This window comes from Musa acuminata, chromosome BXJ1-11 (assembly GCF_036884655.1).
Source record: "Musa acuminata AAA Group cultivar baxijiao chromosome BXJ1-11, Cavendish_Baxijiao_AAA, whole genome shotgun sequence".
In the NCBI taxonomy this organism is placed as follows: Eukaryota; Viridiplantae; Streptophyta; class Magnoliopsida; order Zingiberales; family Musaceae; genus Musa; species Musa acuminata.
Window position 1 is genome coordinate 2,689,393 of NC_088337.1, and position 17,028 is coordinate 2,706,420.

At 44.0% G+C, this 17,028-nt stretch overlaps 2 protein-coding genes and 1 long non-coding RNA gene across 6 annotated transcripts; 2 read left to right on the plus strand and 1 right to left on the minus strand.

Moving 5' to 3' along the window:
* The first annotated feature begins 64 nt into the window (after positions 1 to 64).
* Positions 65 to 5,073, plus strand: LOC103970861 (uncharacterized). 2 transcript variants are annotated; one of them, XM_009384784.3, is made up of 4 exons: positions 65 to 1,280; positions 1,839 to 2,390; positions 2,483 to 2,751; positions 4,635 to 5,073. In XM_009384784.3, exons 1-3 carry the CDS (start codon positions 345 to 347, stop codon positions 2,591 to 2,593), a joined length of 1,599 nt encoding a protein of 532 aa, XP_009383059.2. In that variant the 5' UTR covers positions 65 to 344; the 3' UTR covers positions 2,594 to 2,751; positions 4,635 to 5,073. The 2 variants fall into 2 exon arrangements, with proteins under 2 accessions (XP_009383059.2, XP_064945149.1); XM_065089077.1 differs by having other exon boundaries at positions 1,839 to 2,361.
* Positions 5,074 to 7,260: 2,187 nt separating this feature from the next.
* Positions 7,261 to 13,761, minus strand: LOC135596861 (uncharacterized). The gene is made up of 3 exons (XR_010481056.1): positions 13,624 to 13,761; positions 10,103 to 13,528; positions 7,261 to 7,492 (listed from the first exon to the last, which is right to left on the minus strand). It is a non-coding gene; the product is annotated as an uncharacterized LOC135596861 (long non-coding RNA).
* LOC135596860 (trihelix transcription factor GTL1-like) lies at positions 9,895 to 13,053 on the plus strand. 3 transcript variants are annotated; one of them, XM_065089083.1, is made up of 3 exons: positions 9,895 to 10,506; positions 11,210 to 12,704; positions 12,794 to 12,925. In XM_065089083.1, exons 1-3 carry the CDS (start codon positions 10,163 to 10,165, stop codon positions 12,800 to 12,802), a joined length of 1,848 nt encoding a protein of 615 aa, XP_064945155.1. In that variant the 5' UTR covers positions 9,895 to 10,162; the 3' UTR covers positions 12,803 to 12,925. The 3 variants fall into 3 exon arrangements, with proteins under 3 accessions (XP_064945155.1, XP_064945153.1, XP_064945152.1); XM_065089081.1 differs by having other exon boundaries at positions 9,896 to 10,506; positions 12,791 to 12,927; XM_065089080.1 differs by having other exon boundaries at positions 9,897 to 10,506; positions 12,787 to 13,053.
* Positions 13,762 to 17,028: the final 3,267 nt, after the last annotated feature.

The following is a 17,028-nucleotide window of genomic DNA, read 5'->3' on the forward strand; positions in this document are numbered from 1 at the left end:
AAATAATTTTGATCTGTGGACGGATCAGATTGGGTTCAAGTCACGCAAATGTGGCGCATGACTCAGTCCGACCACAGCGACTTCAATTAGGGAACCTTAAGAGTTCTGAATATGGGATTCAATTTCGATTGGCAAATGGGATCATCTTGACGTCCCACCGCCACCATGTTTCGGAAGCACCATCCTCTCACGCAAGCAACGAGCGACAGGCGTCGACGCGACGCTGCTCCACCGCGGTGATTCAACCCGAACGCCGTCGAATACGAACCGCCCCCTCCCTCCCTCTTAACCCTGTCTCTTCGTCGAGGAAATGACCGTTGCCACCACCGCTAACGGCGAAGAAGATGACGACTAACGCGACCCTCCCAGCCGCCTGCGCCAACCGTCACTACCTCACCCGCCCCCACCCCCACCGCCACGGCCGCGCCGCCGCATCTGCCGCCGCCATCGTCGCCCTTCTCATCGCCACCTCCGCATGGCTCTCCCTCGTCTTCAACCCCCCCTCCCTCCGCCTCCACTACTGGTCCCACATCCGCTTCTCCGCCTCCCCCCTCCTTTCCTATTCCTCGTTTCCCCCTCTGTCGGGCCCCTCCCCCCGCCTCCCTTCCACAGATGCCCCTCCCTCCCACCACCACCACCGAGACAACGAGGGCGATGACCGCCTCGCGCCGCTCCACCTCCGCCACATTGTCTTCGGCATCGGCGGCTCCGCTCACCTCTGGCAGCGCCGCCGCGAGTTCGTCCGCCTCTGGTGGCGTCCCGGCGCCATGCGTGGCTACGTCTGGCTCGACGACCGCGTGCCCCGCGCACCCCGCAACTCCTCCCTCGCCCGATCCCTCCCCCCGGTCCGCGTCTCCGAGGACATCTCCCGGTTCCGCTACACCAACCCCACCGGCAACCCTTCCGGCCTCCGCATCGCCCGCATCCTCGCCGAGACCGTCCGGATCGGCCACCGTGGCGCCCGGTGGTTCGTGCTCGTCGACGACGACACCATCATCTGCCCGGAAAACCTCGTCGCGGTGCTCGCCAAGTACGATTGGACCGAGATGGTGTACGTCGGGGGGCCATCGGAGAGTCACTCGGCCAACACGTACTTCAGCCATTCGATGGCGTTCGGGGGCGGTGGGATCGCCATCAGCAATCCTCTGGCTGAGGCTCTCGCCGGGATGATGGACGAGTGCATCGAGAGGTACCCGAAGCTGTACGGCAGCGACGACCGGTTGCACGCCTGCGTCTCTGAGCTCGGAGTCCCTCTAACTCGCGAGTATGGTTTCCACCAGGTGTGTGCTTGATAAATCTCAATCCTGAATCAAATCTTTTGCTCATTTAGTATCTCTCTTTTGCAATTGATGCTTCTGATGATAGCAAGTAAAACAGATGTCTTTGGATTCTTGATGTGAGGATTTATTGTATTGCATTTCACATTTCTTTTCTTGATTGTGCAAGTAAAACATATGTCTTTTGATTCTTGATGTGAGGATTTGCTGTATTGCATTTCACATTTCTTTTCTTGATTGTGCATTCAGCCTCTTTCAGAACCTATATCTGATGTTAATAGAAGACATAGATAATGAAATATATGGCATGATTTCACTAAAACTTTTGTAAATAAATTGCTAGTTTTTCCATGCTAAAAAAAGCTGTTGCTGTGTTATTTTCCAGCTTCCTAAATGGAATTTCTAGACACATTGCCCAACTCTTGCAATTTCTAGAGATCAGCATCTTCTGAAATTAATTTGAAACCAATCTTCTTTACATAATCAACCAAATACCTCATATAATTCCACCAAATTGTTGTCACTTATTTTAAAGATGACACTTTCTTGTTTTTGTCTCAGTGGGATATTAGGGGAAGTGCCCATGGTCTGTTGGCTGCCCACCCTATTGCTCCTTTCATCTCAATACACCATGTTGAAGCTGTTGACCCCCTCTACCCTGGCTTGAGCTCTCTTCGAAGCCTGAAGCTTTTCACCAAGGCTATGGAGTCTGATCCTCTAAGTTTCTTGCAAAGATCAATTTGTTATGATAAGAGGAAGAAGCTTACATTCTCAATCTCGCTGGGTTACGTCATCCAAGTGTTCCCGTCCATTGTCCTTCCACGAGAGCTAGAACGCTCTGAACGGACTTATGCCGCTTGGAACAAGCTTAATTCCAGGAATGAATTTGATATTGACACAAGGGATGCATACAGGTCTGTGTGCAAGAAGCCTATTCTATTTTTCTTGAGAGATGTTGAAAGAGTTGGAAATACAACTCTAAGTTCATATAGAAGAGCTAAGGGGAGGGATGATCTCAAGAACAAATTATTATGTTTTCCTCGATCCCTTCCGCTGCCTGACGTGAATGAAATTCAAGTCTTTGGTACTCCAATGAGAAAAAATTGGCATTTGGTTTGTTCTCTATTTTGAATGTCCTTTTAGGTCTTGACTAATATTTTGTACCAGTTCTTGAAATCATTAAATCTTTTCCATTTTCATAACAGGTACCTAGAAGGTTGTGCTGTAAGCTAAGTCAAAGACATAATGGGACTCTGGGAATTGCAGTTGGACAGTGTGAGCGTGGAGCTTCTGGATCTGCTGCTGATTCCCTGTGACCATTAAGGAGCATTAACTTGTATACCATCTGACCAGATAGAATGCCTGATACATGGTGATCGTCATAAGCAAAAGTTTCTATTGGTTCCAGGCTTCAAGTTTATTATCTCATGCTTGGAGTTGTTCTTTGGAAAATGGAGCATTAACATTTCGAAAGGTAGGCCTTACAGGGATGATAATTTTTTTTGGTAGTTTATTATTTTTAGTATCTAGTCAAACGAAGAAAAGCAATATGGAGATATTCTTAGCCTTCAAATTATGTCAAAAAGAATTTCATCAGTCTGATTTTGAACTTAATTCTTAGATACCTGTACATAGATGTTCTCTTCTTGTGCGATTTATGGCTAAATGCTTTATTTCTTAAATGTAATGACGAGAATGCTCAGTCTTAAACTGATTCTTATACTCTCATGACTTTTATAAATGATATTGTGATAGATTGGACCTCGAATATTGTAGTAGTCAAACTGCAACAAAATCGTAGAAACTGTCTCCTCATGTAACTTTAAGTTTATTTTTTACTTATCTGTGCACATAACGTTGGATGATAGACACTGTGCCATCTCTCATTTTTTATAGTTCAATCAATGTAACAATAGAGATATAAGTCAACCACACAACACTCGTGTTCCCTAAGGAATTACATAATTCCCCATGTCAAGTATGCTAGACTATGTTCTAAATACTAATTGGACCTGTATTCTTGCATTTCTGCATGTATAAATTATCATGTACATTAAGGAGACAACATGCCCAATGAGTACACAAGTTTGTTGAAGCAGGTACAATCTTACTTTTGAACGAGTTCCCTTGGAAATATGCTGAATCCATGAACTGATGATTTTGCCAAGTATGTAATATCATGGTTAAATAAGTAGATCTCATTCCTCGAACAAATATGTCAAACTGGTGCTTGAATTTTTAAATGTTTTGAGGATTGGGAAAAGTGTTCAAGACAATTGTATCATTATGTTCTGAACTATTCCTGACATTACACCTTCTGTAAACATCATTTGGCTTTGACTTACATGTGTCTGACTTCAGTTTCATTTGCATCAGCAGATCTGTAAGTTCATGAATCTCAAAGGGCATGAGCTGCGTATTTGAACACCCTTCTGCAAGTGCATATTCACATTTAATATTTTTGCATTTGGATTCTTCATTATAAAGCAACGAATTTACTTCATAATTCTAAAACAAGAATCGCTAATGACCAGAAATAGAGAATTCATCTTTCTTGTTGAGTCGATGAAAACAAGTAAATTTCTGATGTGGCCTACTAGTAACTCTACGTGAGTAAGTGTAATTTATATGTGAGAAGAATAACAGTGAGAAAGCATAGGGCTTTGGCCACTCATTTTTTATGGGACTCGATCACTTATCAAGGATTAAGAATGAAAAAACATGGCAAGAGAGACGGGGGCTTGAGTTTTGAGTTTGATGCAAGAAGCAACAGGGTGGAACCTAGAACAATGAAATTATGGTTTCTCCTTTAGGATGTAAGTGTATTTGTCTTGATACTTCTGCCTTTGTTACTAAACTATTTAATTAGCTGTAGTGTTAAGTCTGTTACAGTTTGATATTTGTTACAAATCATATTAGATGATGTAAACAGATATATGAAGTTTGGGTACAATCTTATGCTAAAGCCTGAAGAAATCAAGACTCACAAAGACAGAACTCTGGAGATGACAACCGGTTAGGTTATTGTGAAATTGTTTTATGGCTTGATTTGGCTTCTGCATCTCTATCATGTGCTTGTGTTCATAGCCAGATACACTTTTCACTTAGTTCATATTGTTCAAGTTGCTAATTACTGTACTAATTGTTCATATGTTTGTCACTGTATTCAATGATCCATATCAAAATTAAGAGTACCAATTTCTTCATGGTCCTTTACTCTTAAAAATGCATTCTTTTCAGTGTCATCTACCCCTTTACACATCTTTTTTGGTTGGCTAACATCTTAAAGTGAACTCCTGTTGTGATAGAGTTGTGTCCGGAAACATCTCAGGCCATTGTACTTCTTCTTCCTTGCAGGGATATGGCAGCAGAGCATGTGAAGGCCCATCTGCAAACCTCTCGAGTCTTCTTCATCTGATGAGCCACACAAAGGGGCAGCTCTCCCAACCTGCAAGCTCAAAAGTAAGTACCAGAGCCGAGGTTAGGTGTGTTTCGACCACCACCACCTAAACCTTCCTCCAATTCAATGGGATGTGCCTCGCGTTTAATGGCTTTCCCACATGGTTCTCGAATGAAGGCCGGCGGGCTCGCATTAACCCGCCGCATGCGTCATTTCGCGGCCACCTTTAAAGTCGGAGTGGGTGTTGTGGACCGCAGGAGTTGCAGATCTCGTTGGAGCAACTCATCTCCATTACTGCCTGTTGGCTCGCTTTAGCTGTCCACTTCAATTTCCTCGCATATCAGACCTTTGGTATGTATGATTTATGAGTTATGATGGAGAGAATATCGTTAATCATTTATCATTCGATTCAGTATGACATCCCAGCGGAAAGAAAAAGATACAAGTTATCTAAAACAAATAGTTTTAAGTTGTTTTCACTCCTATTACATACGTGGATAGAAAGTCAAATATTGTTCTCTCAAAGAATATTTTAAGAAATATTTGATTCCTTCGGTTCTAAGAGTTAACTTTCAACATAGCAAAAAATATTATTTTTTTCACCATTTATGATTACACTCACAAGATTACTAACTTGAGCGGCAGAGTAATCGGATTAGGAAATTTTTTTCAATCTTAGTCTTCGTATACGTGGCATATCGGGGGCTCGATGTTTTCACCTCGATTGCACCTTGGACAACTATGACTCGTATTGGAAGCATTCGATAGTAATATCGATTAATGGAGTACATCGTAGCTTTTCATACCTAAATGTCATTATATGCCACACCAGATGCATTAATATGTCATACCATCTCAGTAATGTCAAGAGACCCAACATGTGAATAGTATGCTCACATGAAGTCATGTCCATGTGCTCTTTCGCCTTGCTACGGATAGCCCTTCGCGTAGTGGAGTAGGACATTCTCAAACTCTTTCTACTAGTCTCGAGCTAGCGAAGGTTTCTTATCGTTGGAGTTGACTATTTTACAAATTGGGTGAAAACTGAGTCGCTAGTGTCAATCATTGCGAAATAGATCGATAGATCCATATGGAAGAATATTATCACTTGCTTCATAATTCGAGTTATAGTCACTGACAATGAAACTCAATTCAACAATGCAAAGTTCAAAAAGTTTTGTCAATGAAGTTCAACTAAAGTTCAACTCGTTAGTTCATCCTTAGAGCAATGGTCCCATCGAGGTCACCAACCGAGCCATTGGAGCAAAAGACATAGGTGGGTGAACTATCAAGTACCTTATGAGCCTCCCGAACGACACTAGGTTGGGTGAAGTCATCATTCAACTTGGCCTTCGACACTAAGATTGTCTTATCACTCGAGATAGTATTTCCAACACCTTGGGTTGAGAAATTTGATGAAAAACCTTCAAAAGACTTTCGACCGTACTCGACCATATCAATAAGGTTAGAGCATAAGTACACCTTTAGGTACTAAAATACAATAAAGCAATAATCAAGTTTTACAATCGAGGTGTTCACCCTCAAGGAGTCGAATTGGGAGACTTGGTGTTTCGAAAAGATGAAGTCAATGACCCAACTAGATCTTAGGGTAAGCCAGCATCAAATTGAAAAGGACCCTTTCAGGTTATCCAACGGGGGGGACAAATGATAGAGAAGATATCATCAACCATTCATCATCTGGTATGTGTCCTCCGTGTGACATCCTGGTTGAAAGGAAAATATAAAAGTTACCCCTCATCAGTTTGCCCATGTGAACATAGGTCTAAAGCAAAACAATTATAAGTTGTCTCCACTCTTATCGTATATATAGACAAAAGACTAAACTGAGATTGTTATAGGTGATGGTTAAATACTACCCCTTAAGAATATTCCACGAAACATCATCCCTTTACTATTAGGTATAAGAGCTAACTTTCAACATAGTAAAGAGGATCACTTTTTTTCATCACTCATGATCATACTCACCTATATTATATTACTAACTTGGGCATCAGAGGGATTGAATTAAAAAACCCTTTTCGATCTCGATTTTTATACAAATGGGGGGATTCGATGTTTCCATCTCGACTAAACATTAGACAATCCTATTCATACAGGTTCGGACGGACCACGTTGGACTAACCAAAACATCAATGATATCTTACTGTAATAAATTAAAATATATTTTTTTTGTTAAATAAAAATATTAATAATTAAAAAAAATATTAATTTCTTTTATCTAGAGATCATTTCATGATGTATTCCAAATTTTCTAATCTGCTTAAATCATATTGTGATAGCCAAGTAGTTGGCTGAATTCAGATTTAAATATAGTAAGATTCATCAAATCGATCTCAAATAATTAACAGAACACTTCATACTCGGTTGTCATTATATTGTTTAAACAAGTGAAACATCAAGAAATGTCTGATCCGAAGAGATGGTATTTGTAGTTAGTACTAACGTCATCTACCTCAGGATTGACTTCAACCGGAGACACAGTGTTCTCCGAGAGGAGGGAAACCCTGGACCAATCAATCTAGAGAGAGAGAGCAAAAGATCTAACATGGGTTTACTCCGGCCATGCACGACAGCAATTCCACCAGGCAAAGGTATATTTGTTTGTCCCATGGAGGTGTCAGCCACTTCGACACTTGGGGTGATGTGCCATCATCAAGCTTTAAATCCATCACACCTTTTACCACATCCTCCTCCTGTCCTTTAACCAGTTACTGCAAGCTCCTTTCCACCAGGAAATGCCTCAACATGATTGAGATGAGTCCTGCTGCAACACCAGGAAATGCCTCCAACATGTCTGCTAATAGGCAGTCAGACTCACATCAATTTGCATCAATTATTTTATCGTGATAAATAATAATATCACAATCGATCTAACATCTACAAGTATTTATTTATTTTGGATCAGTAGTTCATATTTATTTGCCAATGAGTCCCACATCCCCACCGCTCTCCTTCTGGCTTCTAGTTTGTGGTCCTAAGAACTCAGTGGCACCCATCTGCATCACTAATAGCTACAGCCCGGCCCAGTGGCCACATGATGGGCCCATCATCACCCATCATCCCAAGATTCAATTTGGTCCCCTCGAGACTGTACGAGACAGTAATATAATTTGATGCATCATCGAGAGTTTCTCCCATCAAGATCATCCCATAGTCGTATTAATCCATATGTACACCAAATAATTTTAGGCGTCATAGACCAATCATTATGAGATATCCTGTTAGTGTAAACAACTTTATGCCGTGGCCTCGGGGCCGACGCGGCTTGGTTTGGGTCCGAATGCGCGGGGATCTTGCGCGACATTCCTCGGGACAGTTGGGGTGGTCGGTTACGATGGTCCGGGCTGGATGTAGCGTGGGGGAGTGAAGCCTCACCGCGGCGCTAGGAAGGTGCAACATCGCCCTTGTTCCTGCACACAGGTCGGGTCGGAAGCTCGGCCCGACCCTTCCGACGATCAAGTTAGATGATGTGGAAGGAGTTTTTCTTAGTCAAGAAGTGTCCTCCCCCTTCGTTTAGAACTCGGGGGTATTTATAGGGCGATTTAGTGTTACATGACGTGCCAGCCTGCGGGAGGCGGGATCGTACCTCTGATGGCGTCTGACATTGCCATTGATGTTGTGTGGAGAACCGAACTACCGCAGGGTATGGGCGTGCCTTGGTGGTCGTTCTCCTCTGTCTCGGTCGAGCGCATTGGTCAAACAACAATGAAGTCTTCGTCTGAGAGCGGGTGACGTCAGCGCCCATCGTGTCGACATTATTGCCCTCTTCGGGCAGAGTGTCGTCCAATCAAGGCTGACATCGTAGCGCGTCATGTCGCCATTATTGCCCTCATCACATCCCATTCGATAAGTCATCATTTTCTATCGTAACGATGACAACAAATGATATCCTCTTTATTATGTTCATAATTATGATCATAAAATAATCAATTTATGAAAGAACTAAGGAGGTCAGGATACGATAGGGAAAGAATATGTGGTGAAGGCATAATGACCATCATAAAATAAGATTTCAAATCCTCAATAAACTCATTCTAGTAAACAAGGAGGAGGTGGACAAACGAGGCAAACTTGCTTGTCCGATGAGGAGGGAAATAGTGTAAGCTTAACTTTTTTTATCCTTCTTCCTCTAATCAGTGGAGAGAATCCAAAGGCACAAGAACAAGAGATTCCTTGCCGTAACTGGATTGAACTGTTTCCCTGTTCATATCCCCACGGTAAGTTTCAATCTTGTGTGCACAGCAAAGGCAAACAAATAGTAGGTTACGAAGCTTCGTCCTTGTTTCCTCTCTCTCTCTCTCTCTCTCCCTCTCTGGAATTAGCTGGGTAAATTAGAGGTTTAATATGTGGATATAGGTGGTTGGTAACAAGGAATAATTGAGGGAAGATTTGAATACAATTAAGAATATATTTGTTTTCTATATACTTAATTTTTGGAATGAAAGATTATTCATATCTATCTATCTATCTATCTATCTATCTATCAGTAGTAAATTGACTTGTAAATCATGGAAGAATGTAGAGATGTTGATCAGTAATGATCAGAACGACAGTGATTGTATTAGGCTTATATGAATTTTAATATATTTATAAATAAATAAATAATTAATTAGAGAGAGAATCGTAGGGTGACAAGATGTGTATAGGGTTATATTTTGTGGGGACTGCATGGGTGTAGGTTCTTCCCGTCACGTTCTCCTCCTCTCATGTGAGACCCAATTTACTTCCAGCGGTGACAATGTGCTCTTGTCTCCCTTCCCTTCACATCCTCCTCTCCTTCTCTTACCTAATCTAAAATAATGAGAATTTTGTGTTAGATTATTTTGTCTGCACATCAAACAAACGCTTGCAAGTATGAAGAGATGCCTTATTCTAAAGGCAAAAGATCTCCCAAATCTACACTAAAATTCCCCTTTGGAGGAACAGGGACCCAACTCTCCCACCATTTCAAACTGTGTTAGCTGGAGTTGTACTCGATGAGGTTGTGTTAGATTCTTGTTTACCTGTGTGCCAACCTTTAATCACTTAATTAATGTGAGTGGCAGAAGAGTAAGGTATATAATTTACTACAACAATATGTTAGCTTCCTACATGTACTGCTAATCCTCTCTCTACCATTCTCTTTTTCTTTTCCTTGCCTTCTCTTCCATCTTTATTTTTTTGTAGTATGTGTAAGTATGTGCATTTTGTGTATGGTATTATATATATCTTTGACAGCATACTTTCTCTCTCTACCTATCTTTCTCTCTTTCCAGTTGTACCTGCTCCCATCTTTTTTATTCTTTTTTTCACTCCATGTACTGATTTCCTTTTTTCCAATTTTTGATTCCTCCAATCCCCTACACACCATCCTCTCTTCCTCTCCTCCCACCCCACAGAGAGAGAGAGAGAGAGAATTCCATACCTGTTACTGGCAAGAGAACGACAGGCTGTAGCTGCCTAACACTGTAGTTACTGCAGAACCATGCAGCAGCAGCAGGAAGGAGGGTCACAATTCGGGGGGCCTTCCTCGGAGACGGCCGGACACAGAGCTGGCGCCTTCCTCCAGCCGCCGCCGCTGTTGGCGGAGGCCGCTTCCCCCATCAGCAGTCGTCGCCCGCCGCCGGAGGACGCTGCCGCCGATTTCGACGAGATGGGTCCCGCGGTGGCCGGCGGCGGCTTCCCGGACGAGGATGCCGAGCGCGGCGGCGCGCCCGGTAACCGCTGGCCGCGGCAGGAGACGCTGGCGCTGCTGAAGATCCGCTCCGAGATGGACGCCGCATTCCGCGATGCCACCATTAAGGGCCCTCTGTGGGAAGAAGTCTCCAGGTAAAACGATCCTAAATTCTTCGGAATTCCCTCCGAAATGTGGAGCCTAAAGCTCTGCTGCTCTCGTCCACGGATACACAGATCACCTGCTTTTGGTACTATGCTTTGTGATGTGCTACTTCACCACTCCGAGAATTTCCCATAAATAGTTGTGTACCGATCTACGTTTGGATCCGTAGCGGTGATGTAGAGCTTCAAGTAGCTCTGGCAAGAAGAAGAACCAATAACTTCGAGAGGGAGGGTCGGTTATTTCCTTCTCCCGTGCCCTATTCATGCCTTGTTCTCTCTCTTTTCCCACTACCTTATCCTCCTCCTGTTTACAACTATTTCTTCCCTGAGTTCCATGAAAGATGCCTCCGCTACGCCAATCCCAACCTAACCAACATACAAAAAGTACGCACTCCCCTAATGCAACCATCGAGGCGCATTCGTTTTTAATTTCAGTTTCCTTCTCGCAACCCTTTTCTCCTTTAGCTAATTTATATTATTAGTTCAGGTCACAATCGGCGGGTGATTCGGTGTAGATGCCGTTTGTGTGGGTGTATGCCGGCATGATGGTCTTGTTTTCATCTCTTTCTTCTCCTCCTCCTACCTCCTTCTTGTTCTCGGTCTGTTTAGTCCGTGGAATTCTCCTTCTTCATGGTATTGGGAGTCGTTTTTGATAGGTTGGTGAGCGTGTTTGGTTGGTGGTGGTGGTGGGCAGGAAGCTAGCGGAGTTGGGCTACGAGAGGAGCGCCAAGAAGTGCAAGGAGAAGTTCGAGAACGTGCACAAGTACTACAAGCGCAAGAAGGATGGCCGGGCTGGCCGCCAGGACGGCAAGACCTACCGCTTCTACAGCGAGCTCGAGGCCCTCCATCGCACCGGCGGGGGAGGCGCCACCACGCCGGCTGCGATCGCCGCACGTCCCCTAGCTGCTGCCACGTCGTCCCCCTTTAGCTTCACCACCGGAATGGCGGGCCCCTCGGGTACTAGAATTCAAGTCTCGCCCATCTCCGGCGGAGCTCCACCGCCCGTGACCATGCCGACCAGTGTCGTCCCCGAGCACGGCGCACAAGGAGTCTCGAGCTCTGCTGCCGCCGCAGCTGCAGCCGGGCTCGGCTTCTCGTCGAATTCTTCATCCTCTTCGTCGTCGGAGTCGGACGACGCGGACACCGAAGAGGCTGGTGGGGTCGGGAAAGGACGCAAGAGAAAGCATCGAGGGAGCGCTCGTTATAGGCGGCAGATGATGGCCTTCTTCGAAGGGCTGATGAAGCAGGTGATGGAGCGGCAGGAGGCCATGCAGCAGCGTTTCTTGGACGCGATCGACAAAAGAGAGCAGGACCGGATGAAACGAGAGGAGGCGTGGCGGCTGCAGGAGATGTCGCGGCTCAGCCTGGAGCAGGAGCTGCTGGTCCAAGAGCGCGCCATGGCGGCGTCCCGAGACAGCGCAGTCGTCTCCTATCTTCAAAAGGTCAGCGGTCAATCCATCCCATTGGCCGCCACGCCGGCCGCCGCCTCCTCCATCGCACCCCGTCCTCCACAGCCGTCGCACACTCTGCCGCCACCAACCCTGCCACAACAAGCTCAGCCACCTCAGCAGCAACGTGATGCTCAGCAGTCATCAGCGACACAGATGGCGCCGATCAGTTCAGAGGCTCAGGAGGGTCAAGGCAGCGGGAGCTTCGAGCCGACGTCGTCCTCGAGGTGGCCAAAGGCGGAGGTCCATGCGCTCATCGATCTACGGAGCAGCCTCGAGTCGAGTTACCAGGACTCCGGCCCTAAGGGTCCCCTCTGGGAGGAGATCTCCACGGGAATGCAGCGGCTCGGGTACAACCGGAGTGCCAAGAGATGCAAGGAGAAGTGGGAGAACATCAACAAGTACTTCAAGAAGGTGAAGGAGGGCAACAGGAAACGGCCGGAGGACTCCAAGACCTGTCCTTACTTCCACCAATTGGACGCACTCTATCGCAAGAAACTGCTCGGCAGTAGCGGCGGCGGCACTAGCAGTAGCAGTGTGGGAGTCAAACCACAACAGGAGCCAATCTCACAAGAACAGCACCAACAGCGGCCTGCAACGAAGACCCCGGACGACAGTGGCAACGATAACGGAAACAGTAATGGTGGGAATGCTGAGGGCGGTGAAGGTCGCGATGGTGCACAAGTTCAAACGAGCGAAGGAGGACATCGGCCCACCTTCTTTGAAGAAGCGATGAAGAAGGTTAGTAGCAAGGCTCACTTGCTCTCACCAGCTATTTCCCATACACTCTCGTGATCCAATCACTTCATTGCGGCATTCGAAGCCAGAAGACATCGTGAAGGAGCCGATGGAGCGAAGGCAACGTCAACCGGTGATGGATGACCCTGATAAGGTGGACGAGCCCGACAGCAATAACTTGCACGAAGATGAGGAGGACGACGACGACAATGAGGACGACGAGGACAGCAAGATGCAGTACGAGATACAGTTCCAGAGGCAGAGCGTGAGCGGCGGCGGCGGGAACGCATCGACGACGGCATCGGCAGCAGCGACTACTGCAGCAGGTTCCTTCTTGGCCGTGGTTCAGTAGATTTGGTATCTTAGCCCTCTCAATTCCTCCTTCCTCTCGGTGCATACATTCTGTCACCAACGCAACATCCACGTCCAAATCCTACCTTGTCCCATGCGTGCATCTTCGTCTCTCACGTCACATACATTTACCTCCTCCTACACCTTCATCGTTACCTGAGTGGCATCATAGGTGTAACACAACATAACAGACATATATGGGCGATGATGCTCACGGTGTCGTCATATTTATTGATCTGTCGCGGAATAAGAATGGACATGGGTCGAATAAGGTCGCGCACACAGCTCCATCTCTGCTTCTGGATCACGATGAAGAAACAGCTTCTCTCTCTACTTCTCGATCTCTGCTGCTGTATGCTTTTGCCGTTGTTCTCTTTCTTGGTAGCACTACATATTGGTGAGATTCCAGACTGGAAAAGACCAAGAAGGAAGAGAGAGAGGAAGGTGAAGTAAGGTGGAGTCCCATCTCGGCGACACTGTACTCAAATCACCAAAGGTTACTGCAGGCAGTAATGAAGAGGATACAGAGTGCTTTTTCTATGGGAAAACGTGGAGGCTGCAAGGGGACTACCTATGCCGTTTGTGATGCCCAACCTCCTCCCCTTCTGACTTTTGTTTGTGGAGGACCTGTTTTCGTTCTCAGCTCTCGATGCTGCCCTGTGGCGGCAGCAGCAGCAGCAGCAGCAGCAGCAGCAGCAGCAGCAGCAGCAGAGGTAAAAGAAGAGGACAGAGACACCGCCATGGTTTCGGTGAGCTCAGGTTGCTGGACGTCCAAAAATGTCCTTCGTTGCCACCCTCCGCGGCGTGTGGAATGACCGAACCGCCCTCCTGGATGAGACGGCGACGCCTCTTAGGAATCATCTGGGTTCAGTGTACGCGACGGCTTCGTGCGCATCAAAGACGTACGACGTGATGTGGCGAGCATGTGCATGCACGCCCCCGCGGCGACAGTGTGGTCGCGGCTGGGACCGCCGGCGGGTCCCACTCGGGGGGGGAGGGGCCCTAATCTGCATCATTCCGCATGTTCACCGCACCGTCGTCGATCGCCAGAGAGATCATTGACGAGCCACGTGTCGTTGTGATCGGATTGGGAACGTGGAATCGAACCCTTCGATCACACTCTTGACTCAATTCCTCCATAAAAATAATATAATTTAGATGGAATAAAAAAATAATTTGTCAACTCTTTAGGGTACGATTACATGTCACCGATTTGATTTACTGAAATAGACTCGACTTGTTGATGTTTTGAGTACCGTCACATTCGACTTAGCTGAGGAATTTTCTAGAAATGAGAAATGTATGCATTTCATGTCTCTTTTTTCATTTTAATTTGAAAATAAAAGATGCTCATAGCCTATTTTATATTAAAAAAAAATTTACATTGGTGATTTATTCGATAAATCTTCTCTAATGATCGAATTAGTATACGTCCCTAAATGTCCAAGACTGCAAGTATTCATGATTATATCAAGACAATGATATGTATATATATAAAAAAGAAAAAGATGATGAGACGAGAAAATTATATTTTATATGTCATAATACTTATTCGATTATGGATTATCACTTAAAATTATAGGATTGTTTTCCATCTCATCTTTATCTCTTAGTAGTAATATTTTCAAAATAAGATTTAAATAAATAAATCTTATATATGTAACTTAAAATATTAGATGGATTACTAATATTAATTGATCATGCAAATTTTCACAATGTTATTTGATAAGATAATTGATCCAGTAATCTATTAAATCAAAATTCAAGACAATACTAATAATCTCATCAAATCCTCACAAACCAAATTAAGTTTCTTTTTATAATTCTAATATAAAACGAAATTACGGGAGTCAGATTTTTTTCTGAAATCAAATTAAAAATGGGGTCAGAAAGACAAAAGAAACTTAAAATGTGTCTATACATGTTGTTATTCTCATTCAAAGTAAAAAAAGAAATAGAGTAAAACTGAGGAAGTAATGGAGTCGTCCGAGTTTTTTGTTCGAGGAGGACAATAATTAAGGAAAGCAGTGGAGGAGATTTCACCAGTGCAAGTGTGTTAAGTTGCTGCCATGCAATTAAACGTAGCTATCAATCTTTTCGAGCATTGCTTTTTTGGCAAATTCCACACAGTTTATGATAGCAATGCGTCGTTCTCGGTGTTAGTGAATAGACATCTCCTAGTTCATTCTTACACGCGACAATGGATGCTGTCGATGAAAGTTCAACTTCTTGTTTGCTTGTGGTGGGATAGATGCATGGCTGTGATGCAGCTGCTGGTAAAGAGATTCTGAAGAACAAAGCACCAGGTAAGATTATTAAGCTTAGAAAAGACGTCAGAATTATCATAGCAGACAACTAGCATTATGCTGGGGTGCAAGAAGATAGGATAGAGAAGGGCATGCATGACCTTTGCATGGAGACTAACATGATGCGGTGGACTAGGAACTCCGGAGTGCATTCCATCTGTTTGCACTCAATCATGGTGATCCGAAGAGAAAACTGTGTGTGTGTGTGTGTATGTGTTAGAAGGTCGTGTTTTCTTTTGATGTACACAAGGAGAGCACGAGTTGGCTCCCTTCGTGGGCTTGAGAGCAACCAATTGATAGCTGGTCTTGGGCTGGTTCGAGACTTTCTCTAAGAATTAGGCTTCGACACATGGCAGATTCATAAATATTTCAGGCGACAATTAGCTTCTTTATGATGAAATTAATTTAAATAATTAAAATTAGATAAAAATAAAAGATAAAAACATTTAGATTAAGATAAATAATTGATGGTGAAAAGATTTATTAGGATATAATATATTTCTTAATTGTTTTAAGCAATGATTGCAATTTCGTATCGTACCGATATACTGAGAGCTTTGTTCGGTACGGTACCATGGCGTACTGAGCGATATGCCAAGGTGTACTTAACGGTATGCCTAAAAAATATAAAAATTAATTTTAATATCAAACGATACTAAATATATAAAATATATATAATTAATATATTAAAAAGATATAAAAATATTTTTTATATAAAAATATAAAAAATAAAAAAAATCAATATATAAAGATATAAAAAGATACGACGTACCGAGCAGTCGCCTCATCTACAACCTTCAACATCAAGGAGGCGGGGAGAAGAGAGCGACATGGACATCGAAAGGTTCTCCGTATGACGGCAGTGGACAAAGGAGACCATTCGGAGATAAAGAAGGCTGAGGTCTTCACTGCCTTCCTCGCGGCCACCTCTTCTGTTAGTCTCATCATCGCCTCCCCTGATTCCTGTGCCTCCAGCTCCCCCTCCAAAGAGGTATGACTCTCCTTCCCCTTACCTCTTAAATCAAGATCGTCGAGGGAGGGTGGCACCAGATTGGGATCGAGAAAGAGAGTCAAAGAAAAGTTCACGTTGAGGTTCAACAGGCTCAAGTTTATCGAGACACTAGTGACGGCGCATCGATGACTTCATGGTATTCTTTCTCGATTCTTCTCCATCTTCTTCAATGCTTTTCTTTATTCTTCGAATGCCCTCTTCTTCCTCCCTCACCTCGTCATAGTCATATTAATATTGCTTGATAGCGAGAGGTCTACGTGTTGATTAATTAGCGGATTAGTACGTACCAGGTAATATGAAATGGTATTAAAATCTATGGTTTTAAAAACTTGTACTCTATCTTTTAACTAATATAAATAAGTGTTCTTAGATGAATCAAAAGCATTGCAGATTGAAGGTACTCCTTGTTCCTTATACTATTCGTTTTTCTTATTTTTGAAATTATACAGAAAACCAACAAGTATGGTAATAAAGTTTGATTCTAAGAAAATCAACAAGAGTACATCAATTCAAAAAGATGGGAAGACTAGTAAATTAAAAAAAAAAAAAAGATGATAGACATTCGAATAAGTGTTTGTAATCAATCTCTTCCTATCTCGAAAGTTGAAAATTATCAATTTTGGATAATTAAAATAAGAACTCTATTTGTTTCACAAGG

What these genes read in the sequence shown, in the direction of transcription:
- LOC103970861 (XM_009384784.3), top strand. Translation starts at nt 345, where the DNA reads ATGACGACTAACGCGACCCTCCCAGCCGCCTGCGCCAACCGTCACTAC. An exon ending in GCGAGTATGGTTTCCACCAG is followed by an intron (nt 1,281 to 1,838) that starts GTGTGTGCTTGA and finishes TTTTTGTCTCAG; the next exon opens with TGGGATATTAGGGGAAGTGC. An exon ending in TGAGAAAAAATTGGCATTTG is followed by an intron (nt 2,391 to 2,482) that starts GTTTGTTCTCTA and finishes TTTTCATAACAG; the next exon opens with GTACCTAGAAGGTTGTGCTG.
- LOC135596860 (XM_065089080.1), top strand. Translation starts at nt 10,163, where the DNA reads ATGCAGCAGCAGCAGGAAGGAGGGTCACAATTCGGGGGGCCTTCCTCG. An exon ending in CTGTGGGAAGAAGTCTCCAG is followed by an intron (nt 10,507 to 11,209) that starts GTAAAACGATCC and finishes GGTGGTGGGCAG; the next exon opens with GAAGCTAGCGGAGTTGGGCT. An exon ending in TTGAAGAAGCGATGAAGAAG is followed by an intron (nt 12,705 to 12,786) that starts GTTAGTAGCAAG and finishes CGGCATTCGAAG; the next exon opens with CCAGAAGACATCGTGAAGGA.